The following is a 27,990-nucleotide window of genomic DNA, read 5'->3' as shown; positions in this document are numbered from 1 at the left end:
ACTCCAACCAAGCGCATAAAGTGTGCCTTGACGTTGCGGTTTCAGTCCGCCATTGTGCAGGAATTCCACAGCTGCCAACAGAGGGTAAGATTTCGAAAGGGGCCTCTTGGCCCTTCGGACCAAATTTTAAAATTCACTGACTTCGTACAAACATTACTATGACTCGTCATTTCGCTTAATAGTTTGGGTGTTTATATTAATCTGCTTAACCAGTCTTGAGGCAAATCAGTGATTATCAACATTTCGCCGGACTCCCTTTCAATCGATGGGCGGCCGCAAACAAAGTTGATCGCAAGTAGAAGAAAATTTCCGTATTGATTTCGTAGAACATAGCGCATATACTGGAAAACAAAAATTGGTAAACATTTACGCTACCCGTAAGGTGAGACACTGCGACGGCTGAGGTGTGATGTCGTAGCTGAAGGTGTCGTTCCGGAGCAGATGGACTGAATGAACGGTAATTGAAACCAAGTAACACTCCAGACGAAACTTCCATAGCGTTTTGGAACCAATGAGGTTGTATTAAGTAGAGAGCATTTCGCGATCTTGTTAACCAGTTTTATTGGACACAAAACTAGGGCTGCCTCGCGGTAAGTAAAGAACACTTCTAAAATCGCGCGCCCTAGTTTGAAATCCAGGGAACGACGAAACTGCATGTGTATATGCATGCAGTTTCGTCCAGGCAGCCACACCGCGCTGTCGTCGGTGTGGCTGGCCGTACGTCTTACGCAATGTTAATGGGCACAAACTAACACCGCCTTATGGTCACCGAAAAACACTTCCAGAATCGAGCACTCGAGTTTCAAGCGTGTAGATCCACCTAACTACACGCCCGTGGTTTGTTTGCACTTGCGGATTCGCGGGCCGGTTCGCGCCGGCGGCGCTGGCGGAAAATCTGGATGTGGGTTCCGGTCCGATTCAGATTTCCCGCCAGTGACGAGCGGATTTCGCCACCTGGCTCCAAAATCAGCTCGCCGCTGGCGCTAATCGGCCCGCGAATTCGCAACTGTAAGCTCACCATTACGCCCACCTAACTTTATTCGTGTTATCGCCCTAGAACCTTTCTGGCATAATTGGCGAAAACGCTTTATTTTTGTTTGTTACCATTATCAGCAGTCTCGTGTTAATGTTTGTACGTGCCGGCATGGTGTCACGTGACTCACGTTGTTACCTGACGTCATTAAGTCGCGTGGCGTCATCGTGCAACGTGATTTGACATGACAATTTTCATCTTCGATCAACCCGCACCAGAACTTCCCCGAAATCAGGACAGTGCACTGCGCTCCTCTGTCGCGCAGCGCGAAGTCGACATCGAGGACAACTGCGCCGCGCCGATGCACGCGTCACCTCTCGCGTTTTGTTCGTTTTTTCTCGCGTACGTCCGTGCGCGGTGCCCGTCTGCTCTCGATTTCGCCCGGTTTTGTACTCGCAGATTTAGAGGTCACGCACAAACGAACATCTTGGACGGGATTGGATGCTCACTGTACTTGGTACTAAGATAAATAAAATAAATACTAAATCACACCGAAACTATACACTGGGTTAAGGTCCGAATATCTCATCATAGCTATTTAAGGTGGAAGGTTGCACACTTGCAAAATTCTTTTATCTGCTGTTTTTCTTCAAATGGCCTTCGAGTACTAAACTTCGCTTGGGACGGAGCGCCAAAGCTCAGTGGCTCTGGCGCTTTCCACGAAGTTCATAACTTTCGGGCGCCCTTTGCCAACGCAGCAATCACCCGTAATCGCGGCGATGGTCTGAAGCTCGTCGTCTTTGCTGTCAGAAGAGTTGAGGAATTCATCGAGTGCCGCCACGAGGCGTGTTCGTTTTTGCATGGTCGCCATCTGGATAGACTGCGCCCCTGCTATTACCGCCATCTCGATTCACGCTCCTGGCCGCAATGCCTGATGGGTCTGGACCCCGGTGCACCGTTTATCTTCTGGTGCGCACTGGGGCAACGAAAAGCCGCACCTGGAGGGTGCGCTCCGTTGATCGAGGACGTCCGGTGCGCACCGGTGCACTTGATCGAAGACAAAGGGGCGCACCTCGGTGACCCGGTGCGGTGCGCACCGGCGCGGATGATCGAGGATGCTAAATGTCATATGATGGTGACAGCTGACGCCAGGTAACAGGTGACGTGATGTGCAGCGTGACGTCCGAGTCGTGTCGAGCGGCGTGACGTCCACGTGGAATCTTTTGGCGGAGTGCCGAAAGTGTCCAAGCGTCGATATGGAGCGCGGTCGCCGGCGCAAAACCCGCAAAGTTTCCCACTAACTGCTATCGCACGCAGTAAAATCTGCGTGCGACAAGTGGTGATTCCATCGAGGTGATTATATGCCATCGAACTGGTGTTTGGAAGCGAGCAATTAATTAGGAATACCCACCAGCACTGCGAATTGACCGTGCCAGCGAAAGAGAACCTAAAAGAGCTAACGCCAACCGTTGAAACTCTAACCCTGTGCATTGAGTCTCATTTCGGCCGTTTCACATTTCGGCGCCAGTACGCGCCGATTTTCGCTGCGATGGTAGCTTGCCAATCCTTCATTTCATACCGCTGAGTGAGTGGCGTCGCCCTGTTTAGAGTCGCGAATGGACCGTTACCATAATCGTCTCCTGCGTGCTTCCGTCTTCGTTTACTGGGCTGTGGAACGAGTTCTGGGTACTGACTTTCTTCCGCGAATTAAAACGCAGCGCAAGCGTCGTTCAAGACAACATGCTCGTTTTTGTAACTTCAGCTTTGCTGGTATGTATGGTCAAACACAGTAGCGGTGATTATATAGCAGGCAATCGCGTCACCAAAGGGAACGAAAATTAAATTCCATAACGAAAACACTCGAGACTGGGTAAAGATAAAATAACGGACAAATACACACACCGTCTCGAAACACAGCTATTCAGTTTATTTCGCGTCGTCACTTTTATACATGCATCCACCCTCCTCGCCCCCCCCCCCCCCCCCCCGAGTGTTTCATCCCTCCTCGCAGCAAGACACCAAATAACAGAAAGGCATACTGCCACCGGCTGACCGCAGCCCACAAGCATAGCCCACAAAACGATGCACCCTCACTACCCCTAATATTTCACTGAATCACATTCGTCATCTGCAGAAACCTTTTCATCTCTCTATTCAACAATAAAGACAACTTACTTATACAATTTCTACAGCTAGCAATCTGCATAATTCTCTTCCCACTTCGCCTATTGCATTCTTCTTCTTTTTTACGACACTCGTTTTCTCCCAAATCGGCTTGCACCCGTTACACTCTTCAACATGTTTTGCTAGATGTGATGTTTGTGCCTTGTTTTCCACTGCCCTTTTATGCTTAAAAATTTTGTAATTTAAGCAGCGACTTGTCTGCCCAATATGAGAAAACTCACACTCCGAATGAATACCGTATACAACACCTTCTTCACACACAAAAAAAAAATAATAATAATAAATTAAAAAAAAACGCTGGATTCTTATGTTTTATCGGAAACTTGACGAACACTGGAAAGACTTGTTAAAAATTATAGCTTATGCTGTGTCCTGAATACGAGAGATACGCCGAATTGAGTCGCGACTGCCTTGAGGTCGTGCGAAATCCTATGTTAATAAGGCACCGAAACCACATTTTGTTTGTTTATTTGTTTATTATTTTCAGTGACCCACCAACAGCTTGACGCCTCCTTAGTGGTGCACTTATTCCTTCAGAAATACAACGCTAAACAGGATAAAAGCGAAACGTTAGGAAAGAGCAATAGCCTCAACACATTGTCGAAATTTACGCTTTTCATCAAATATATCAAGGCTAGCATTCGCACAAATCTGTTCTAAATGGTTATAAGTCAGTTGTAGGCGTGTTATGGGTGCAGCATGATAAAAGTCGATAGGATAAAACAAAGTATAAAGTCTACAAGACTGACGAGGAACGTGCAAATAGATGTGACTGAGTAGTTCTGGGGAATCAATTATACCATTTACAATCTTATACAAATATGTCAGTTCACGAATTGTTCTCCTGTTGTGCAACGAGTCTAACTTCACGAGTTCACAAATCCTCTCATAACTATAGAAATAATTCGGTTGAAAATAACGATCAAACAAAACACGAACAAACCCACGTTGAACTCTCTCAATTAAACCTGAATTTGTCACTCCAATACAGTTCCAGACAACTGAGGCATATTCAACACGACTACGCACCAGTGAAGAAAACAAACGTAAAATACAAAGTGGTTTAGAAAAATCGCGTGTCACTCGTGTAATGGCTCCCAGCACTCGAAAGGAAGCAGTCGTAATTGTGGTCACGTGATGGTTGAAATTGATTGCAGGATCCATAAAAACGCCTAGATCACGGATGACCTCAACGCGAGTAATATTGGTGGAATCTAATACACAGGGAAAACTCAGAATTTCACGCTTCCTAGAAAAGGACATAACTTTCGTCTTTGACTCATTTAAGAGTAGGTCATTTGAAAAACACCACGCCGAAATAGAATCTATATCGCGCTGAAGACATTCACAATCGTCAACCGTTTTAACCGCTGTAAACAACTTAATATCATCAGAAATAACAAAAACCGCGTGTGTTTAATACAGGAAGTTAGATCATTAATTTACAAAAACCAAAAACAGCAGAGGACCGAGGTTACTGCCTTGAGGAACCCCAGAAGTAGATAAAAAAGGAGCAGATAATCGGCCGGATACTCGCACAAAGTTCAGCCGATGAGATAAGTAACTATCGAGGAGACGACAGTACTTAAGGGACAGACCGTAACTACAGAGTTTACTCAACAGTAATCGGTGATTAACTTTGTCAAAAGCTTTGCTCATATCAAAGTAGACTACATCCGCTTGTCCTCCGCTATGGACAGATGGTACAATATGATGTAGGAAGGAACACAGGTTTCTTTCTGTGGAACGGCCTTTCATGAAACCATGTTACGCAGGAATAATCTTCCGACAAAAATATGCGTAAAGGCGGGTGTGCAAAACAATTTCATAAACTTTAGAAAAACTACAAAGGAGGGAGACTGGCCTATAGTTGTTAACCATGGATCGATCACCCGATTTATGTAATGGAACAACAACAGAGCGCTTCCAAGCGGTAGGAAATGTTTCAGATGCAAGTGATAAGTTAAAGATATGAACCAAAACTGGACAAAGGAGTGGAGCACAACCTTTTACTATGAAGCTGGGAATTCCATCTATTCCCGTAGATAACTTTGGTTTCAATTTTTTAATTGCCTCCAAGACTTCAGATTCATTAATTGGAGCAACAGTAAAAAAATCCAGGCGGTTTATATTCGAGCTAGGCATTAGGCCATTATTTGTACTGAAAGAAGCACTAAAGTGGCGCGCAAAAAGATTAGCTACATCAACAGGGTCAGAGACGCAATCCTCATTATCTCGCAATCTGATCGTGGTAACATTCTCTTTGATGCTCTCTTTGACAAACTTCCACATACACTGTGGCTGTGTGCTCAATGATTGCTCGACGATGTCAGCATGTTGTTGTTTATCTCGCTTAAACAATTGTTTCGCCTCTGCACGACATTGACTAAATCTCGTGTACCAAACGACATTGCCAGTTTTTTTTTGTACAGGCGATGATAGTGTAGCTTGCGCCTTAAGCAATGTCTTAGTTCCTCCGAGAACCATATGGGATAGTCACTTTTATGAGACACCCTCTTTGGTATAAAGAGTCGCATGCTTTCCTGGACAATAGTCGAAAGTCTGGAAGTTGATGATTCAACACACTGATCAGCTAGAACACTACTCCAGTCATAGTCCCGAAGATACTGATACAATGAATAGTAATCACCGTTGGAGTAGGAAAACCATGATTGTGAATGGAAAATTCGCTTGGCAAGTGGGAATAAAAATGATACAATAAAAGGTTGATGACAGTTATCTACCCGAGAAAGCGGAGCTTTGGCAAGACTGATATCAACAGCCGAAGTGACCAGGGCAAGGTCAAGTATGTCTCCACACCAGTTGCGTACAGTATTACGTTGTTCAAAACCATTGAAATGAACGAAGTCTAACAGACAAAGTAGCTTCAACCTTGTGTTCGTGTGACTGACTAAGAAGCTGCCTGACACCCAATCGTAACCAGGAAGGTTGAAATCGCCATACATGTGCACTCGAAATTTAGAGAAGTCAATTCTTTCTTCCAGGAAGTTGATATGCTCACAGAAAATAATGTGATCAAACATCGGCGGAAAATAGTAATTGCCAATGAGAAAGTTTTACCCTCGGTAGACAGTACTTCAATCCACACGCTTTCAGGATAGCACTCGAGATCGCTCCTCCGATGAGCTTTCAAGCTCCTATCTGCAGCAATCAAGACACCTCCCCCCCAAGCTCTTTCCCGTTTTCACATAGTCACGATCACGTCTATATACTTCATACTTGGGTGGAAGATAATTAGAACTAGAAATTCCATCTACAAGCCAAGTTTCTGTTAGGCATATGATTGAATACGTGCTTGACATAGCCTCCGAAAAACACTCGGCGTCCTTGGTCCTCAAACCACGTACATTCTGATAATAAATGGTACACTCATCATGCATCTTCTTCGTTTCTCCTCAAAAACCCAAAAAACTGCCTAAAGAGACAGCCAATGGGCCACACACTTGCGTCATTCACCTTGTCAAAATCCTCTTTTGTTTTTCCGTGGGAACTGTGCTAAAACCTCATGCTAATTTTAACGCAATATTAGAAAAGACCGCTTGACTATACTATACCCGTCCTCCAATAGACGGGCCACTTGCAACTCAATTGCCCTTTCCGCCCAGTAGACACAATTGTTTACACGCACTTCTCAAAACTGAAGATACACCTCTTTTCTAAACTTGAAGTATGAGTATGAAGGAGTTTCGTTTATTCAGAAGGAGGGCCCTCCTTCTGAATTAACGGAACTCTTTCATACTCTATTAAAGAGGACCTTCGGTAAAACTCCAAAATGTTCAGAAAATTGTCTACATCAATACCGGTGATAGATTGAAATCTTACCGATTTTTCCTTCACCAGTCTCTCACTCTCCCTAACAGTTCGCCCTCTTCTGTTTAATAATATAAGTCCTCGATGTCTAACGTCAACACATTACTAGATTTATGGTGATGCGGCTCCATTAATTCAATCAACTGCTCCGAGTTCTTTAGTGATAATAGACTAAATATTTCTGCTCCTGCGAAACATTTCTGAAGAAACCGTCGACGCCGTTACTTCCCCATCTTTCTGACAGCAGGAAGATCACAGTGATATACCGTTCCTCTTTACTTTCTTTAAGTCATAATTGAAAGGTGTAAGCAACTTAGGGACCACCTTTACCTGCCTTTTGTTTCAAGATCCCAGCCGGTAAAATAGCCAAACCTCGCCGATTTCTTAGGGTGAAGCAACGACAACTTCTTCCTTTCAAGCTCATTTTTAACCCCATAAAACTTTTCATAATTTACTTTTTCCGTTCTAAGCGAAGGGTTAACCAACCTTGACACGTTGTGCAACGAAGCATCAAGAAACAATTTTCTTTTTCTTGGTCATGAATTTTTCTCGAAATCAGGAACACATAAAAATGCCACCGTTCTTCCTTCAAGTTCCACATCAGACAAATTGACGGGTTTTCGGGCGTTTTCAGGTGTTTTTAATGTTCGATTGATTTTTGTATACGTCGCCGAAAGCAAGGCTACTTTTGTCTTGGTTAGGTTAGTATTCCACTTTAGTTTTGTGTGTTTTCAAACTTGGTGATCATGTCAAGTGAAGCCTTTGACCTGCCCTTTTCCTCCGTCCGAGCCTCTTTCGCCTACTTGTTTGGAACTACAGGTCCTCAAAACATTGTCTTTTTTTCTCCAACGATTTCGCTGATCTAAAATTTATTTGGAATAATCTTTTCCTTTTTTTTTTTTCTTACCGTCGGAAAGAGAACGTGCGAGGGAAGGGCAGAAAGAGAGGCACTTTATCACTTCATCTTTTCATTCAAACAGGTATTCGCCGAAGGCCCTAAGGGCCGCGAACCGAAACGACAAAAGCTAGCTTCATCAAACTCAAATATTTTTTAGTGTTTACGTTTTTCTTCGCGCATTCGAACAAATGGATTCTGACGAAATACGTTGATCGAGGTAATCCTCGAAAGCAGTTTAAAATGTCCCCCTCTCCCCCAAATCATACTCACACACATACACTGCTCGTTTTCGTCGCTCGTTCCCACAGCCTCGCAGAAGCACAGCCTTCCTTTCCACACCGCCCAACTCGCACAGGCGTTCAGCGTTCCTAATCACTAGCCTACGGAAAGGGGAAAGCCTACCGAGAAATGCCTCGGTCACGCGCGTCGCATCGTCCAGCTAACTGCGGTCCGAGGCGGTCCCAATAGTCAGTCTTTAGGAAAAAGAGAAGGTGTTCCCTTCCCCAGCCAAGATGACAGACAAGATGGCGTCACTATATAATCGACGCGCAGGACGTGAGCGACCGCGATGTTCCCCGTTGTCGAAGGAAGGAATACCGAGCGACACCGTGCCAGCAGACCTCGAGGGATGGCCGTGCTCACAGTGTGCTTCCTAGTCCTCGCCGCTTTCCTCCAATCTGCCAGGATGCACGGAGTCTACGAGTGCTTCCAGAAGCCCTTACAGCACTTCGACCTTAACTCGGTAATGTGTCGCGCAACCGCGAGCAAGATAGCTTTTCCTTTTCTCTATTGACCAATTATCGTCGCGGATGGCGCCACTGGTGACAAATCTCTTATTGGAGACAATAATGCTAGGCGGGCGAGCTAGTTTTTATTCGTTATACTAAAGAGTGCCAAAGTGAAGGATGTGGACCTGTGCTCTTGTTTATCCATTCATTTCTGTGGCTGCCTTTTCGCGCTTAGACAGTGAGTGAACACAACCCGAAACGAAACACATGGACATTGAATGCTAGAAGCGGAAGCTCTCAGCGATGGAAAGTGATTTTATTGCAGGAGTTAGATCGCTGGAACTTCATACCTGTAACCTTTGCTATAGTCTAAGCAGAGTTAAAACTGAGCATATAGTTCAGGGGTGGCCAAACCGCGGCTCTTTGCTGGGCCAACCGCGGCTCGCATGATCCCTCGTAAGGTGCCCCCCCTCCCCTCCCCCCCCCCCCCCCCCCGCGCGCCTTTTCGCGTTTCCCCAAGAAAACAAAAAAAAGGATTTCAGAATAAAGCACGGCTCGCAGTTTGGCAGCCTTGTACCCCCATACGTGCAGTCGTACAGACTTGGGACCCCATATGCACAGTCAGACTCTGAACAAAATTTAAGTTCCTCCATTCCCCCCCCCCCCCCCCCCCCCCCCCCCCCCCCCCCCGGGCGGCTCTTAGAAGTTTCGTGATTTCGTTTGCGGCTCTTAGGCCGGGTCAGCCTGGCCACCCCTGATATAGTTCCACTCTTCACCGCAACGCGCGTGGCAGTTGAATCCCGTAGCAGATATTCAATCTCAAAACTTCTGTAGCCTCGTCGAAGAAAGAAGCGCGAGCGCGTGATTTGGTGAAAACATTCTGCGGCATTTCGGATTGCATATGAACAGTGCGCGTGCACAGCTGTGATCGGTGCTCAAGCCACGCGAGCGCACGGGCGCCCATAGCTTTGCCTTCACTGCCACAGACAGTCGTCCCCAAGGAGGGCGCCTTCTCGAGCACCAATGCAGTGATGGAAGAGCAGCGTCGTTTGCACGAAATTGCGCCATAAAGAAAATTCTGCTATATCTTTCGGCAAGGTGCCATTCTTGCTAAGAATTTCGCCGCACCTGCGCCAAAATGAACTAAAACGTAGCAAAACTCAAAAATTAATATTGGTCGATTATAATCTTCAAAGAAATAGAAGGCAAGGAAAGTAGTTCAAATATGTACTTCACGGCGCCTCTACTGACCGTATACCTCGTTTAATTTTAGATGAAAGCGCAGTCGAAGGCTCCAACATATAAGCACGAATTCACGTACTAAAAGCCTAAGTGACGGATAGCCGCTTCGCCTGATTGGTTTAGCCGACAAAAGAACACGTATAAAAAGATGACGAATGTCATGGTGTTTCGCTTTTGACGCTGTTCGATCGGCCACGTCATCGTCTGAACTTCAAGGCTAAGTCAGCTATGTCAGGAACCTAAAGTCGCGAGATATATTTAAAAAAAAAAAATTCACAGGGGTATTTTATGTTATCTCTAAGACGACTTGAAGGCGAAAGCCCAAGCTCTAATGTAAACCTTGGTAGCGATCCTCAGAAGACAGCGCTCTCTCTGATGACGCACTTTTGGTGCCGTTTCATTGGTACCTTTCGTTTTGGTACCTTTCGTGTGGCCGACGTGTTTTTGCTCAAGGACTTTGAAGGTCGACTGAACGATGAGACATATAAGGGTTTATAATAATAATAATAATATATTTTATTTTCCATTTACAATGGTGGAGGCCGAGAAAAAAAGCCGCGCACGAAACGGCTTGACGAGCTCTCGGCCCCCGAACTACATTCTGCAGCAGTGACAAGGCAAGAGAGAGACAAGAAAAAATATAAAGAAAACACACACGTTAAAAACACACACGCCAAAAACACACACACCAAAAACATTAGTCGTCTACAACAAAATGGTACATCAACGCACGCAATTCTTTCATGCTTATAGTGCCTACGTCAACATCACTGTGAATAAAACAATTAAGCAGTTTAGATAATTTATAGCACAACATTTCTTTTCCTAGGTTCAATCGGCAAGTAGGTACATTCCAGTAATCAGGTTTTCGAAATTGATAATTGGGGACGCGTTGGTTTAAGCCAGACAGTTCAATTATATAAGTACTGTTACTACACAATTCATGTTTATACTTTGTAGAGAGCCTATAATTATACATGTTGTAGATACTTAATATATTATAAATTCTGAACAGGTTTTCTGTATGCGAGCAGAATGGCACATTGGCAATTATACGTAACATTCGTTTTTGAAGTAAATGTATTATCTTAAGATTTGTTGCCGTGGTAGTACCCCAAACTAGGTGGCAGTAACTTAAATGAGAAGAAAATAGAGATTTATACAGTAATAATTTAACCGACCTCGGAAATATATATCGATTCCGATATACCAGACCTACAACTTTTGCTAGTTTATTTTTTAAATACTCAATATGATGGTCCCATGACATGTTTTGTGAGAACACAACGCCAAGCGTTTTGAATGACTCAACCAATTCAATATTTACTGAGTTTATATAAATGTGTTCTAATGGAGAAATAACTTTATTTTTCGGCCTAAATATCATAGCTTTTGTTTTATTGGTATTTATTTTTAAAGCGTTTTTATCGGTCCATTGTCCTAATTTATCTAGTACTGTGTTGGCCATAGATATAAGTTGGTCTGCCTCATCAGCAGTAAAAAGAAGCGTCGCATCGTCAGCATATATAACAAATTTAGTTGTCTGGTCAATGTTCACAATATCATTGACATAAGCGTTAAAAAGGAAAGGTCCCAAAATACTGCTTTGAGGTACGCCCGATATTACCGATTTGACTGTGGAAATGAAAGTATTACAACAAACGTATTGTTTGCGGTTTCCAAGATAGGATAGAAGAAGAGTTAAAGCTTGTCCGCGAATTCCATAATATTCCAGCTTTTTCAATAATAGTTCATGGTTTAGAAAATCAAAAGCCTTTTTAAAGTCAACGTAAATACCAAGTACTAGTTTTCGTTTCTCTAGATTTCCCAAAATAAATTCTTTCTGTTCAAGTAAGGCAAGTTCAGTTGATTTATGCCTTCTGAATCCAAACTGGGATCTTGTAATTAGCGTGTGTTTATCAAAAAAGTTCGACAAGCGGGTATGAATAACTTTTTCAAGTCCCTTTGAAAAGACTGGCAGTATTGACACAGGCCTATAGTTATTAATATCATTTCTATCTCCCTTCTTGTGCAGAACGGAAACCTTGGCTACTTGCATACGGACAGGAAATATTCCTGTCGACATGCACAAGTTGAAAATATGTGTTACATAGGGCGTTATAATGTCTAGAACATATTTTACTGGCTTAACCTGGATATCATCAACATCTCTACTCGCAGTGTTCTTTAAATTCATAAACACCGAAAACACCTCGGTATCAATAACGGGATCTAGAAAAACAGAATCCTCATTCCTTTTTTCAATGTATGAACAGGCTTCATTTCTATATGCGTTTGTAGCTAAGTTTACAAAATGATCATTAATCGCATTAACTAAAGCAATACCTGTAAGTTTTGCACCATTCACACAAAGCTTTTCAACATCAACATGAGACCTGTCACATTGTAGGATTGAATTAATCCTTTTCCATAGAACATCAACACGTCCACTCGACGAGCCCAAGTTCCTATGATAGTAATCCGCCTTCGCCTTTTGAAGTTCCTTTGTTAGCCTATTTCTGTATAATTTGAAATTGTTTATATCCGTCTGATCTCTTGTTTTATTAAATTTTTCGAACAATCGATTTTTTATATTAATTTTCGATAAGAGCTCTGGGGTAATCCAAGGCTTACGAATTCTTTTGGATGTTTTAAATGTCTTATACGGAAAAGTGCTTGCATACAGTTTTTTGAACTTGTCCAGAAAAAGATTGTACGCTAAACAGACCAATTTTCATTTATAATACATTCACGAAACGTTTCAAGGTTATCAGGCGTGATATCTTGAAAACGACTGATGGACTTTTTTTTATTTTTATGGCATCGCTTGCCTGTTATGCAAAAGAAAGTTGGCAAATGGTCACTTATATGATAATTCAAAATTCCGCTAATCACACAAGTATTATCAACATTTGTGATAAAGAGATCAACAAGGGTTTCCGTGTTTTCCGTGATTCTAGTTGGTTTGGTTATCACATTAAAACAGTCGTACGTAGCAAGCAGAAAATCGAAATCATTTTTAGGCGTGGTATTAAGTAGCATGTTAATGTTAAAATCACCTCCAATTATCACAGTTAGCTTATTGTCGCTACAGAATCCCAGCAGAGTGTCAAAGAAGGCAAGAAAATTCGGAATGTTGCCATCAGGTGGACGATAAACTACAGAAACAAGCGTATTATCTGTCAGCAAAGACAGGATTTCATAATCACTAGAGATAGAGCAAAAACTTGGTAACAATTCGCAGTCCATGCCTTCTTTTATTAGTGCACACACACCTCCACCACGACTAGTGGTGCGATTTAAACAATAGGCATTGTAGGATGGCAAATGAATAACGTCCCCTTCATCAGAATACCAAGTTTCAGTTAACATAATTACATCGAAAGGAATTTCAAACTGTCCAAAAAGACATTCGAGGTCAATGACTTTGTGGGTTGTTGCTTCGCCTTAATAACGGGATGACGGCTACTGCGATAAGTCAGAACCAGGATTTCATGCACCCGATGATATCGCTAGATTATCCTGTTCATGCCTCCATGCCGTAGCTTACAGCCGCTCGCGTCAACCTTCACCGCCTCATACCGGCGCGTGCACGTCAAGCTCCACCGCTGTGCACCGTCGCGCGTGCGTCGAGCTTCACCGCTTTGCAGCGGTGTGCTAGGAGCAGCGTCTCATACGGGGGAGCACCTGGTTCAGAATAATCAAAGCCTGCACACTAGAATTGTGACGTCATTCCAGTGAGATCGAGCGCACGTTGGACCCGAGTTCTGCGTCAGCGTTTGGGTGGGTCTCGTGTCCAATCAAAGCATCGAAGGACGCTTGACTTCGGGTTCGGGTCCAGTTCCTGAGTTGGTGACATTCGCACCGTGATAACGTTCCTCGGAGGAAGAGGAGATCGTTCGTAGGCCTCGAATATTCGGGGTGGTGTTGGGTTAGTGCTATCGGCTCGGAAATCATGCTCAATACTATTACCATGGTGCCTGGAGCGCGTCTCCAACTGGTGTGTTTTGCGTCTTATCACAAACATCAAAAGTGCTCCCGAAATGGCAACAAATGACGTCACCGAAGCCGGAGTGTTCTGCCGTCGGACGTCGCGATCCTGGCGGTTGATTGTAGAAATACTCGTGAAAAGCACGAGCGAACGCGAGTGTCGCTGTCGTCGCGGCGTTCCAACTTCTGGCTGCCGAAGCTTCCGTGGACTGGCACACTGAAGAGCGACCTGCAGCAGAACAGGCCTCCGCCACACCCAGAACCGCTGTTGAGACACCGCTAGGATCGCGACCGGCGACAGCGTGATACTTCTATGACGTCATCAGGCGGATATCGAGGGACCACATTTTTGGGCGGCGCGGTAAACACACCTGTTGGAGACACGTTCCAGTCACCCTACTATTACACGTTGATTGTATTTGGCCTTGACTGTGTGTTAGCCTCTTGTGACGAGAAAAGACAAAAAAAAAAAAAAGAAAGAAGATGTTTATGTATGAAGAAAAAAAATTGGTAGTCAAAGTAGTTCCCGTACAGCAGTCGCGGTGAAAGGGCAGAGAATACTGACTCAGCTCTGACTCCAACGTCGCTGAAGCGCAGTGTCACTTTTAATGAGCAACTGAAGGTTTTCATAGTTGTGGGTTGTTGCCTTTGCTGTGTATGGTATTAGAATCTTGAGTTTGGTTTGTTCATGCGACTTCATGTGACGTAATATTTTTATTTTATGGTATGCGAATATGCTGTGTTTTTTCCCCGCATTTTACAGAAATAATTATATGGATAAATAAACTATGGGGTGTGTACAAGGGGTAGGAGAGAGAGGCTTTACGTCAACTGAGGGGTTGTGCTATGATTCATTTTGCAGCCGTATCTTTTTCGTACTACCGACTCTGAGTTTATTTCTAAAAAAGTAAGTTGTGTATTCCTTTTACACCCGAAGGGGAACCTTCAATTATTATCAAAGAAGGGTTCATTTAGCGGTGCAACAATTATTTTATCTTCAAGTAACATACTAACAGATGTCAGCGTCTGCTCCAAAATTGCCAGTGGCTGCCCCAAACAATCAAATATTTTGCCTGCTACAATACCCTCTCCACTCTCACAGATACACATGTGTGTCTTGAATGCCCGTTGCTATTTGAAATATGTGGCTCTGTCGTCTTCGCCCTACATGTTACGTCTTTCTTCAATCTTGACCAGCGTCAACACGCACTTCATCCATTAATTTCTTAATAAATATTCATTAATTCAGAAGGAAAAATGCCGCTTCCATCGCTGCGAATGTTTACGCACACGTTGCGTTAAGCCTCAGCCACAAATGACTTCTTCTTTATTTTTATTTGTACGCCTCCGTAGTTGTGTTGCTATCTTAATTCAGAGTTTTGGCTCGATTTCTATCTCCTCATTCATTTTGTATTATCTGTGCAAACGCAAATTCAAAATAGCGACACGGGCGGCTGCTGAAGACTGTCCGGTGATGCCGCCGACAAATATGAATAACAAAAAAAAAAAACACACAAAAAAAACACAACATTTGTAAATGTACCTTTGAGTTAGTCATTCCGACTACTCCGTGTGAAGTGTGTGTGTCTGTGTGTAAATGACTTCTGCCTATGCGGAGCACTTCCGGACAGCGCGCACTCGCGGAAGTGCGCCAGATACTCGTGTGACGACATTCTAACCGATTTTCGAAATTGCTACGGAACGCAGGATAAGGTCCCCGGATCGGGGTCTCGCTCGGCGCGTGATGGCTTTGTCCGTGGTGAACCTGCGGAGTAAATGACCGAACTAAGTCCACCATCAAAATAATGAATGAGTTGCTCGCGTACACCGGAGGGCCGAGCATTCGCCCGGGTGTTGAGTCGAATCGATCTGCAGCGTGTGAATGTGGCCACTGACCAACGCCTCCTAGATTAGTTCCACTATGATCGTCGAATCGGAGTGGACGTAACATAAAAGTGGAGGGCAAAGCGTGCGCTTGGCATCAATGTGGTGACGCCGGGGGAGCAAGTGTGTCTGTGTCGAAGAGAACCCTCCGCTTCGCAGGGGGCGGTGACGGCAGACATAGTTTCGTTCTTGCTGGCCACCTTGACTCTCGTCGTGCACAGAACCTCCCCTCTGGACCTCCTCTAACCGCGATTCTGAGACTGGATTCAAGCATTTCGACTTGACGAGAATTTTTCCGCACGTAATGCCAGCAACGATGCAGATGCTTACGATGGCCTGGAATGTACACAAACACCTATCGTGCTCCATAAGTTGTTTTTTTTTTTTTTTTGCGTTTAAAGAGTTTCTACGAAGTTCGTCGAAGCAGTGGGATCCGAAGGCAACGACTCCGCTGTCTTTCGTGATGCGCTGGTTTCTTCTGACACAGCAGCTGTTACTCAGATTGGCTCTACACTGGCTCTTTTGCACACCGCCTCCTTCTGGCGGACACACGGGTGGGGTCTGCGCAGTCATATTTTTTGCCGATAATATCTTCAGCGAAGGCTGTTAGAACGCTAGAATTGGTGTCATTTAATACCAGTCCGACTGCGGATGCTGATGACGGGGTGGATGCGGCGTTGGTGTTGCTGGAACGCATATGTATTTCACAATCATTTCAAACGTTTTGTCGTTGGCTCCCTTGAGATGAACCTGGGGATCGCGATTTCACGCTGGTAGGCGCTGAAGTATGGTAGCTTGAAACACGTCTCAGACTGGTGTGTTTAGCGTCCGATCCCGCCCATGCATCCAAAGTGGTCCCGACGGTGGCAACGACATGATGGCGTTATTTGAGCCGGCGTATCATGTTGTCGGGTGCCGTGATCCCGGCAGCTGATTATAGAAGCCCCGGCAAAAAGTACCGCCGGAAGCGAGTGTCGCTGTGGTCGCCGCGTCAAAAACCGCGGCAAAAACATGACCTAGTGAGAGCCTGTGTTAAGCGCGAAACATATGTACGACGACAGCCTCCGATCCGACGTCCGATCAGGCAATACGACGGTCGGAGGCGAGGGTTTTCAACGCTCTCCGGTGCTACGAAAACCCTCTACCACCAAGGTCATGCCGGCAGTCCGCACGTCGGATCGGACGGTCTCGTCGTACATGTGTTTCGCGCTTTACAGAGAATTTTCAACTGCTTGATTGGGGTCACGTGGTTTATGGACCGCGTTTGCGATACGAGCTGCGAGAGGACGTGGCAAAATCGTTGACCGTCTGCAAGCGTCTCGGTCTTTCCGGCAGCTTTCCTCCTCGCCACGCGACGATACACCGCAGGTGCACTTGTGAACCACCTCTACGTTGAACCACCTCTACGATCTAGGCTCTCCAACGTGACACCCTTATGACACCATGAGGCGGAAGTTGAGGGGACGCAGCAGACACGCCAGTCGAGGACCGGTTCAGTTATCCGCTGTCTTCAATGCCAGGAACCTTGGCTTCAATCCCCACCTGAGCCGTTTTTGATCTGGATGAGCTTCTTACCGCCATGCGGTCGTGTATCACTACTGCGTGGTGCACGCTAAAGACTCTGGGCCAGCAGTCGCACCGCACTGGCTAAATTTATTATCTACAGTTGGTAACAACGTCGCCATACTCTGACAGACTAGACTCCTGCTGTTAAAACACCTAACGACGAGTTTCGTCCCTTGCTGCGCGAGACTCTTCGTCCAGATTGCGAAGTAAACCATACTTTTCCTGTAGGGCTCGTCAAAACGTTAGGCGATGGAGAAAATCATGCGAGTTCTGCGCGTTGAAAGGCACGGTGAAAGAACCCAAGCGCGCACTTTATCTCGCCACTCCGCCGTTCCCTTTCCGCACGTTAAAGTCCGTTTGCTATGGTCAGCGCCACTATGCAGAGCTGTGTACTGGGAGATTTTGGCCAATGGGCGGAGCAAAGGCCGCCGCCAGTGCCGAATATTCCCCCCGCGGTTAGAGTGTAAACTGAAAATGCGACACAGTGTCGAACACTGGACCTTTTCCGAGAAGCGTTGTGCGCACGCGCGAGCGCCCGACGCTAAGCGGCGGAAGTCGACACGAAAAACCGAGGAATCTCGGAAGGAGGCTGTGGATCAGCGAGTAGAACACGTAGTTGCAGCATATATATAATTGTGTTACGCAAAAAAAAAAAAAAAGAAAGTGGACGTAAAGAAAAACACGACGTTTGGGTGAACGCCACGGATGCCCCTCTTTAAAGTCGCGCTGGGCACTCGCCGCAGCTCAGAGAGCGATGAAACTGGTAGCGTACCTACCTGCGCTGCCATCATCGATTGGCAGCGCAGGTAGGTCACTTCCTCGATTTTAGGTTCGTGCAGCCACCGGCTGGTACCGTCTGTATGCGGAAAAGGTCCATTAGCAGACCGCGACGTCACAATATTGAAAACGACATCTAAAGCGTGAAATAGAAGCGTTCAATCTCGGCGTCTCGGTGACAATGGCGTCAATAGGAAATCAGCAGCAATGATCGCCACTACGCAGTTTCCCTGGTTTGGAGCGAACGTTCGTTTGCACTACCGTTCAAAATGTACGTGACGAAAACCTGAGATGCACTAAGTTCTCAGTCACCAAGAGTTATGCCTTTTTAATCTAGCGACGCTAAAACGGCTTAAATTAGTCGAGTCGCATTTTTAGACCTCACGACCACCGCTAGGGGCTGTTTCGTGGCCTCTGGTTGGCCACAAGGTGCTCTCCTATTCAAATCAATGAATGGCCGCCAAACTCTCCCAATACTCTGTCACTATGCAGAGCCGTGTATTGGGAGAGTTTGTCGTACTTTAGTGTAAGATCTACATCTCGCGAAACAGTAGGCACACCGTTTCGAGGTGGGAATTCACATCCTTCGCAGAGTCAGAACCCCCGCGCTAAATGCTAACGTATCGTGTCGAGAATCAGCGAAGCGACAACAGCGATCGCGGCATCATTTTTTTTCCCTAGAACATTGAGTACCAAATTGCTAATTCGTTGGTTGTTTTGCGGAGAAGCTTGGTGTTTCACACCCCCCAGGAACGGCATTGACGGACATAGTGAAACTCTATGGCCGCGGTTGCACTGCCAATACATCATACAAAAGACAGTCCGCAGACACTGTCTGCCCGCAGATGATTGATTCTGTGAGTGTCTGCAGAGAAATTCGTGCCTTTTGTATGACGTAGGGGCAGTCTGGCAACAGGAGCCTGTGCTGACGCGCCGTCCCGCAGATGCTGAACTGCGGCCACAATGGCGAGTCATGGTCCATCTGGAGCATCCCGGGCAAGCACCCGTACTGCGCCCAGGACACCGTGGACAGGACCAGGGACGGAAGGTACCAGTGCTACGAGAACGGCAACCAGGACTGCCGGAGGCTGCCGTGAGTCCCCCTATTTTAGAACCAAGTTTCCAGGTTGTTTCACGAGGTGCGCTTTCTCTGAGAAACCGCGCGTCCGGCGCAGCGGAGTTGTCATCGCCATCACCCTCCTGTCTTAACGCCAATTTTGATTATCATGCTGAACTATGCGCCGTCGCACGCACATTGTTTTCCAAAAATAAAGTTATATGCGAAAGATCGGAGGTTTCAAACGAGGTCATGCGATATACACCAACCCGAGGAACATCTGTATCCACTGTCCCTGTTCGCTATTCACGCACCGAGTTGTTCTTGGTCGACTGCTAATCTAATACCCTTCAACGAGAAGTTTAAATTGCGCACAATTTGTTTATGTAAATAATATAAACACGCCAACAAAAAGAGTTTGGGGAAGAACCCTTTTTGTTTTTCCTGATGCAAGTTTTATATTTATGTGTGCGCGAGTTCTAGAGTGTCTCGCTTCCCCTACTGTCATGTATGTACGCTGCACTTACTACGGTCGGGGTAAAGGCGTAAAGGCGCTGTGAGCGGCTCGCGTCCCGGCATACGGTCGTACACTGCGCGACACTGTTGGCGCGAACGAGCAATTAAGGTACGATGGTTTAAATTTGTTTTTGAGGACATTAAACATGCCGTTGCGGGGAGTAAAGTTTAACCTATATTTTCATCGATTTTCTCGCTAAATTTAGCGGACTTGGTGTATAGGCCATGTGACGTCAATTCCTTCGCTAGATTTAGCGGGGAACTAAACTAGTGACTACAGTCGGTGACACCCCAAGAAGGTAGGGCGAAGGAAAATATGGTGGGAAAGGAGGAAATGGACGCAACACTGGCGAGGGGAAGGGGAAACCCCCTCCCTTCGCCAGCGTTGCGTCCGCTTCCTCCTCTCCCACCTTCCCTTCCCTCGCACTACCTTCAAAGCACGTGACGTCAGGTCACGTGATGTCAATTATCCAGCTGAATTTAGCGGGGAAATTGAACTGGTGTAGGGGCCACGTGCCGCGGGGTCACGTGACGTCAAAATTGCATAGATAAATTACAGGGGAAACCGAATTTGGTCCCGTGATGTGAGGTCGTGAAACATTAATTTTCGTTGTAAATTTAGCGGGGAAACTGATTCGGTGTTTGTCACGTGATGTCTATTTCCCTGCCAGGTCTAGCGTGGAGACTAAATTGGCTTATAGGTCACGTGATGCTGTGACGTCACAATTTCCCCGCTAAATGTAGCCGGAGATGCACGCACGGACGGACACAATTTCGGGATTGGGAAGTTCTGTTAAAAAAAAAAAAAACATTTCATGCTTTAAGATAAAAAAAATACGGTTATTTCAGTTTGCAGATAGCAACGCTCGGTCAAAGGAGGTGAACAAAAATAAGTAAAAAAAAAATGCCTAGCAATTTCCCGGGCAATTGTATTGCACCTGAAACGTGTAGCGTCTACGCTCTCGGCGTTCCTCATCGGTTAGTTTAGCGACTGGATGAACGTGTGGCATGGACACTCGATAGCAATTCCTGGAGTGAAGATACCGGCGCTGTACCCGGGTTTTAAAAACGTGTGACAAGGCGTCAAGTTGCTATCTGCCGGACGCAGAGCGGATCCCGGCACGTTTTTTCCGCCAAACGGCACCTCGACTCAGGGAGGGCATTGTAGATAAATAATCGTTTTTTCGTATATAAAAAAAAAATAAATAAATAAATAAAAAGGTATGTGTCGTGACGTGCTGGATGGACACTTGCTTAATAATGTAATCGTCTGGGTTTGATTCCCGCATGTCTCAAACGCTTTTTTACTGCAATAGCCCCCCCCCCCCCCCCCCCCCCACCTCTTCAAAACCAATCACTGCCGAGCCTCACGGCCACGCTTTTATGCAGGCTTCACGGAATACCAAATACCTAGTCAAAGAACGTTTCACGTTCAAATAAGTGCCAAGTGGTCGTTTGGTCAAGAAACAAAGAGCCACGGTAGCAACTGCGGGGATGCCTCCATGATGTGATCATCTCTCAAAGATACTAATTAAGCCTCTCTTCTCTCGACGCAGGTACATCTATAATCCCAGGCCTGGCTGGAATTCTCCGAACCAGCTGTCGAGGGATCTCGGAAACGGATGTAAGTTTGCTGAACTGACGAACCGATTTTATAGGACAAAGTACGTCCTACCGCGATGGTTCGCGAGATAAAATAAACATCCGTGTATGCCACGTAAATTAATTATCCCTTTCAAATCACGTTTTAGAGCGCAGCTCTTAGAGGCCCGTTTCCGGCTTGAGCGGAGTCGGCGTCGCCGTCGCCGCCGGCGTAACCGCGAGGTCATGTGACCGCCTTCCCCGAGGTCACGTGACCCCTCCCTCCCAGCGTCACGTGACGCCCCTCCCCCTGAGGTTAACACCGAACGCCGTCGGCGTAACCGCGAGGTCATGTGACCCCCTTCCCCGAGGTCACGTGACCCCTCCCTCCCAGCGTCACGTGACGCCCCTCCCCCTGAGGTCACGTGACCCCCCCCCCCCGAAGTCACGTAACCCCCCAAGGCCACGCGACCCCCAGGTCACGTGACCCCCTCCCCCAAGGTCAGGTGACCCCCCCCTCGGGGGAAATTGAAGAATGAGGGGAGGAGGAGGAGAAGAAGGAGGGGTATACCCTCCCCTCAGTACCCTTCTCTCCTCCTCATCAAGAGCTGCGCTCTAATTCGGCGTTGCAGGGAGTTGTAAACGGCTTCGTCTTTTTGTAACTGCATATTCTTGTCTCGTTTTCAACGCAGCTTGGAGTCAGTCTTTGGTTCTGGACACCGACAACTGCAACTTCCTCGTCCAACTTGAATGCTACGAAGACGGATCAGGTAAACAGACACGAGCCACGACCTGAAAAAGTATCGACTGATAGTGTTCCGCGTGTTCCTGTGAACGTTCCCGTTGTCACACAGTTGCGTCGACTGCGTTGCGCCGCGTCGTGCAGCACAGCGCCTCCCTATTGTTTCGCCCTAAGGGTCGTCATAGCAATAGCCCGACGCAGCACAGTCAGACAGTCAAACGTAGTCAAACGCAGTCAAACGCAACTGTGTGAACGAGCCTTTAGGCCTTGGTCCATCCGTTATTTTGCGTCGCGTCGTACCACTCGTACACCTGTCCATTGCGTGATGCGATCATCTCCATGATGTGATCATCGGGGGTGCCTCCATGATCCCAACATGGAGGCACCCACGCAGGCGTCACTGGCGCTTTGCTTTTCGACCACACAGGCGCCTCCATGTTGCTTTGACATCTTGTGAGGAATATATAAATGATAAAACTACGGGGTAGGCATATCTGTAAGGTATGCGCGCATCCTACAGACTACAGAGTCGTTTATAGGATACGTGCATACGTAAACTACAGAGTAGGTTCGCACTCTCGCAGCCCCCTTTCCACTCTGTAGATTTATCAGTTCTTAGTTGCCTCTAGGTAGCGCGGCATGTACCGTAGGCTACGCCACTCCTCTGTTCGCTTCAACGTTACTATACCCTTTTTCACCTTGTGTTGTACCGCACGAAAGGCTACAAGCGCGAGCTCCTTGCTCTAGGGCACATCTCGGCGGCACAAGCTCTCGTGCATTAAAGGCAGCTGCCAACGCTATGAGCTCGCGCTTCTAGCCTTCGCTGCGGTACATCATAAGGTGAAACGGAGTATTAGCGATGTGCGCGACCAGAAGGGGTCGCTGCGGTCAGCTTTCCACTATGGAGCCTTCATAAACTACTTTCCACGATTGGCCAAACCTGGGCATATGAGCGTTGTCAGATTGTCAACTTTGACGGTGTTAGTTTCGGATTGCGATGAACACACCATCGAACTCGTCGTCCAACCTGAAGGTAAGTTGCAAGGGTAACAACTGGTGACGTCACGGCGAGGCAAATCCCACTCGTGACGTCACGGAGGGAACCATAACAGGGCGCCACCTAAACATCTCGGCGCTAATAGATCAAAGTCAGTTGAGAAGCTTCCTAGAACGCCTATAAGGGGATCGGTGGCCGAGTGGTCTAGCGCACACCAGCTCGGAGCACGTGCAGCGAAAGCTCACGCTGCAGAACCCAGGGAGTTCAATCCCCACCCGTGCCCGTTTCGATCTGGATGAGCATCGTACCGGCGTGCGGTCGTGTATTACTCCTGCGTGGTGCACGTTAAATGTCCGAGGATAGCGGTTGTACTGCACTGGCAAAATGGCTCTTCTACAGCTTGGAGACAAGTCGCCCGTAGAGGCAGACTAAGTTCTAGGCTGTATAAACATACACAGAACCCAATATATATTTTAGAGCGCAGCTCTTAGGGGCCCGTTTCCGGCTTGAGCGGCGTCGGCGTCGCCGTCGCCGTTGGCGTCGCCGTCGGCGTAACCGCGCGGTGCATCATGGGAAATGTCCCATAATGCACCGCGCGAGCCCCCCACCGGGGTCACGTCACCTCGTGGGGGGGCACGTGACCCCCCCGAGGTCACGTGACCTCGGTGCATTATGGGAAATGTCCCATAATGCACCGCGCGAGCCCCCCACCGGGGTCACGTGACCTCGTGGGGGGCACGTGACCCCCCCGAGGTCACGTGACCCCCCGGAGTCACGTGACTCCCCTGAGGTCACGTGACCCCCGCCGATGTCGCGTGACCCCCAATGACGTCATCGTCACTGATGACGTCACCGGCATCCACATCGTCATCGTCATCATCACTGATGACGTCATCATCACTGATGACGTCACCGGCATCCACATCGTCATCATCACTGATGACGTCACCGGCATCCGCATCGTCATCGTCATCATCACTGATGACGTTACCGACATCCGCATCGTCATCGTCATCATCACTGATGACGTCATCAGTGACGTCACTGATGTCGTCACCGGCATCCGCATCGTCATCGTCATCGTCACTGATGACGTCACCGGCATCCGCATCGTCATCGTCATCATCACTGATGACGTCACCGGCATCCGCATCGTCATCGTCATCATCACTGATGACGTTACCGACATCCGCATCGTCATCGTCATCATCACTGATGACGTCATCAGCGACGTCACTGATGACGTCACCGACATTCGCATCGTCATCATCACTGGCGAAGTCATCAGTGACGTCACTAATGACGTCATCGGTACCCGCATCGTGATCGTCAATGATGACGTCATCAGTGACCTCAGTGATGACATCATCGGCATTGGCGGTCACGTGACCCCCAAGGTCACGTGACCCCCCAAGGTCACGTGACCCCCCCTGGTTAGTTTAGCCCCCCCCCCAGTGCCCTTCCCTCCTCCTCCTCAAGAGCTGCGCTCTAATTCGGCGTTACAGGGAGTTGTAAGCAGCTTTCACTTTTTTTTAAGAACGCCTATACTCTGTTTTACTTAACTGCACGAGCGCGGGTGTTTGGTGGGGACGCTAAAAGCCCCCAGAGCTCGCTCTTGTAGCTTCTACCACGCTCACACTTAAAGGGACCTTGAAAAGAATTTTCGACGGGGATAAATTGGGATTTTACTAATCGTATATCATTTAGTGCGCCAAAATAAAACTAGTACACGAGCGTACAAAGCCTAAAGTTTGCTTTTCGGTACGAGAATCTGAAAATATGAATGACTATTTCGTACCTCCTTTCCTTCGAAAGTTCTCCGCCTTTTCACTGTGATGCATCCGCGGAGTCCAAGCAGGTCAGCCGAGCCCAGCTCACGCATTGGACACGAGCACTGCGTCACTCAGACGTATGCGCTGGTCAACAACCAATCCGTCGACGAATATATGTGAATTGGCGTTCCTTGCCAATGAGTGCCGTGATGGCACTTATCATCGCTCGAGAATGACAAGTTCCATGTTCTGCTTAAAAAGCACGGTGGAAGCTTGGAGTCATCGTACCGGTGCCCAAGCACGTCACCACCACGCGATTTCTTATTTCGCTTTTCAGTTGAGGATTAAAGTTAAGGCGGAAGAAGTTGAAAAATCATTTCATGGTTACTTTAAAGTGAAACATAGCATGGCCCGTTTTCGTGGCCCGTGCGCTCGGTGCGGCTCGCTGCACTTTCAGTCTGCCCTAGAAGCGGCAGAATCGATGAAACGTTTAATGCACGATGCTTGCGGTAGAGATAGATTATATTAGTTTTTTTTTGTTGTTTTTTTTTGCTTTTTGGTAAACATAAAGTTAGCGCAAAAATGGGCGCAAGAAGAGCGTCTTTCTAAAACGGTCCTTTTGGCCCGTTTGAGGCGTTGATGATGGTGGCGCTAGGAACTCTAACCGCCCGTCCTGCTCGCGTGCAGACGACAGAGAAAACATCACCCTACTCCCGCCATACAAGTGTATCCTTCGTTAAAAGCTCAGTCCCCCTACAGCTACTTAGACGCGTCGTATCGCTGCCCTTCTATGCATTATTAAGAAATCACGCTATACTAGAGTCATCGCCAAGCTCTTCGAACCTCCTGACCGAACATCACACCGTCTAAAGCCTAGTTCACATGCAGCGGTTTTGGCCCTAGAGCGGCGCGATTTCTGCCGTCGCGGCGCTCTGGCCAGCACCAGCAATTCAGTGGCACGAGCGCCGCGACGGCAGAAATCGCGCCGCTTTAGGGCCAAAATCGCTGCATGTGAAACACGCTTAACATTCGAAGCTATAAGCGTATTTTCGGGCACACATCTGCTTTCAATAACTCCGCATCGCCACGCGCAGTTATGCGCTGGAATAGTCTCCCTGACAACATAACCTCTTGTTCAGATCTTGCTGCATTTCGAGCTGCTATCTAGATTACCTGAGTGTCCTATAGTTTATATTTCTCGTGATGTTTTTACCTAAATAGTGCTTCAAAGTTTTGTGCAATACACGACTTTTCGTTGCTGGTGGTGCTCTTCCCAAATAGTATTAAGGTGTAGAAACTGCGTTGTGTTTCTGCTAAAATTGTCCATGGTCTCATGGCTGAGAGAATGTGAAATCCACTGTTTCATGTGTGTGCCTTTAAAGCTGTTTATACTGTACTTTGACTAAATCCCCCTTGAGTAGTCTCCAGAAATTGATCTGCAAGCTGTTTGAATAAATAAAAAAATAATGAATAAACCGTTTTCGGATGCCTCCCTTCCATGGAGCTTGTCAGCTGATAGATTTAAGAACAATTGGTTCGCATTTCATTCGTATTTGATAGTACGTCAATATACCGATATGATCATGGGCGTACCAACCGGGGGGGCAAGGGGGGCGCTTGCCCCCCGCCCCCCCCCCCCCCCCCCAGTTCTCAGAGGGGGGCAAGGCATGTGTTTTGCCCCCCTGAAACAGCCGGCACTGGGCAGGGCGAACACTGGCCGGCGGTGCCCAAGGGATACCAAGGGCACCACCCTCCGGTCCTAGGGGGGGGGGGGGCTGGTCCCCCCCCTCCCCCCCCCCCCCCACTCAAAACAAGTTGGTACGCCAGTGGATATGACCGGCCTCTTTTGTTAAGCCGCCGCTGCCGGCATGCAGCGTGGGAACAGTAGTCTTTCTGCTCGTGCGACAACCCCGCTGTGGGCCTACAGCCTAAAAAATGCCTGTGCGTCTGTTTTCCCGCACAAAACTTGAAGAACCAATCACCTCAACTTATGGAGGCAGCTCAGCAAATGGCGATGACGAAACATATCTTTAGACCAAGAAGCGCGGTCCGAGTTGTGACATTAAGCAATGCAAAACGTCACGCTTGCATTGCTTAATGTCACAACTCAGAGCGCGTTTTTTCGTCTAAACATATGTTTCGGCATCGTCATTCGTTGATCTGCCTCCGTAAGTTGCGGTGGTTGGCTCTCCAAGTGTTGTGCGGGAAAGCAGACGCACGGGCTTTTTTTTTAGAGTGACGCGAGCAGAGCACGAGACGACAGGAGCTCTCTCTTGCACTACCGCCTGCCACATGTGAACTAGCGCCACTAAATAAGCTCCGTTTCAGAGTAACGACACTTACCCTTCTTGTGGCATAAAATCATGGTTTCCCGTTATCTGAAGCTTTATCTGAAATCACAGGAAGCGCTTTCCCGTCCTCCAGAAATGTTTAAATAGTTCGTGACAGAGCAAATCAATATTACATGAGCTTCCTAAAATCGAATCTAATGTCAAGAAAGTCGCACTTTTGAATCATGACAATCGGCAGTTGCGTCTGCTCTGCACAAGCACCAAAATGGCGGCGCCCACAGCGATGTCGGGGAACAGAGTGCCGATACTCTAAGCGCAGCTCATTTAGTGGCTCTAGATATACTGAGTGTCAGCGCGCACTATATGTTTTGCGTGGACCGTGCTGTTGCATGACTGAAAACTATCGTACCGCACGGAAATATAATGCGCCCAAACAATTTTTGCACGGTCTACAGTTCAATCAAAGTGAGGACTCCTGAATGTTGCCTTTGTGTTTCCATTCAGTGCACACCTACGTGACGTACAAGAGCACCTGGCCACGTCAGGAAAGGCTCGCCTACCGGGACAAGGCTCGTTGGGTGCCGCAGCTTTCTTTCCTCAAGTACTACATGTTCGACTGCGAGAACGGCTACGTCTAGCGGACCGCTCCGTTGGCGGCCCACGTAGAACGCCAGCCCTCACGACCACGGAACAATTAAAGGAAAGCTCGGGCCAAATGTTGATAGTCGCTGATTCAACAGATTAAAAGACGCCTCTGAACTAGTACTTCAAATTTCAAGTCGCAAAGATAGTTTTCTTTTTGCGAGGTTGTTGAAGTTTCAAATTTGGGATTGGAAGCTCTATACCAAAAAAAACCCTGAACCGTGACGTCAGTTGAAAAATGGGGCGATATGAAGGCATTACAGTTCGCTCCGGAGAGATTACAAAGGGTTGACGTGCGAAATGAATGCTGGTTGAGTTC

General features: G+C 47.2%; 1 protein-coding gene across 3 annotated transcripts; it reads left to right on the top strand.

Moving 5' to 3' along the window:
* Positions 1-14: 14 nt before the first annotated feature.
* LOC8026724 lies at positions 15-27,740 on the top strand. 3 transcript variants are annotated; one of them, XM_042291660.1, is made up of 5 exons: positions 15-84; positions 19,018-19,166; positions 21,203-21,270; positions 21,920-21,997; positions 27,534-27,740. In XM_042291660.1, the coding sequence occupies exons 2-5, from the start codon at positions 19,018-19,020 to the stop codon at positions 27,665-27,667; spliced, it is 429 nt and encodes a 142-aa protein (XP_042147594.1). In that variant the 5' UTR covers positions 15-84; the 3' UTR covers positions 27,668-27,740. The 3 variants fall into 3 exon arrangements, with proteins under 3 accessions (XP_042147594.1, XP_042147593.1, XP_040077615.2); XM_042291659.1 differs by lacking the exon at positions 15-84 and adding an exon at positions 380-457; XM_040221681.2 differs by lacking the exon at positions 15-84 and adding an exon at positions 383-457 and having other exon boundaries at positions 18,973-19,166.
* The last annotated feature ends 250 nt before the right edge of the window (positions 27,741-27,990 follow it).

The sequence above is a fragment of the Ixodes scapularis genome, unplaced genomic scaffold (genome assembly GCF_016920785.2).
Source record: "Ixodes scapularis isolate PalLabHiFi unplaced genomic scaffold, ASM1692078v2 PGA_scaffold2__306_contigs__length_199485367, whole genome shotgun sequence".
Taxonomy (NCBI): Eukaryota; Metazoa; Arthropoda; class Arachnida; order Ixodida; family Ixodidae; genus Ixodes; species Ixodes scapularis.
This window is presented reverse-complemented; position numbering and strand designations above follow the sequence as displayed.

Excerpts from the sequence above, each read along its gene's own strand:
- LOC8026724 (XM_042291660.1), top strand. The coding sequence starts at position 19,018 with ATGCTGAACTGCGGCCACAATGGCGAGTCATGGTCCATCTGGAGCATC. Across the intron at positions 19,167-21,202 it reads CAGGACTGCCGGAGGCTGCC|GTACATCTATAATCCCAGGC; the intron begins GTGAGTCCCCCT and ends CTCTCGACGCAG. Across the intron at positions 21,271-21,919 it reads GAGGGATCTCGGAAACGGAT|CTTGGAGTCAGTCTTTGGTT; the intron begins GTAAGTTTGCTG and ends TTTTCAACGCAG.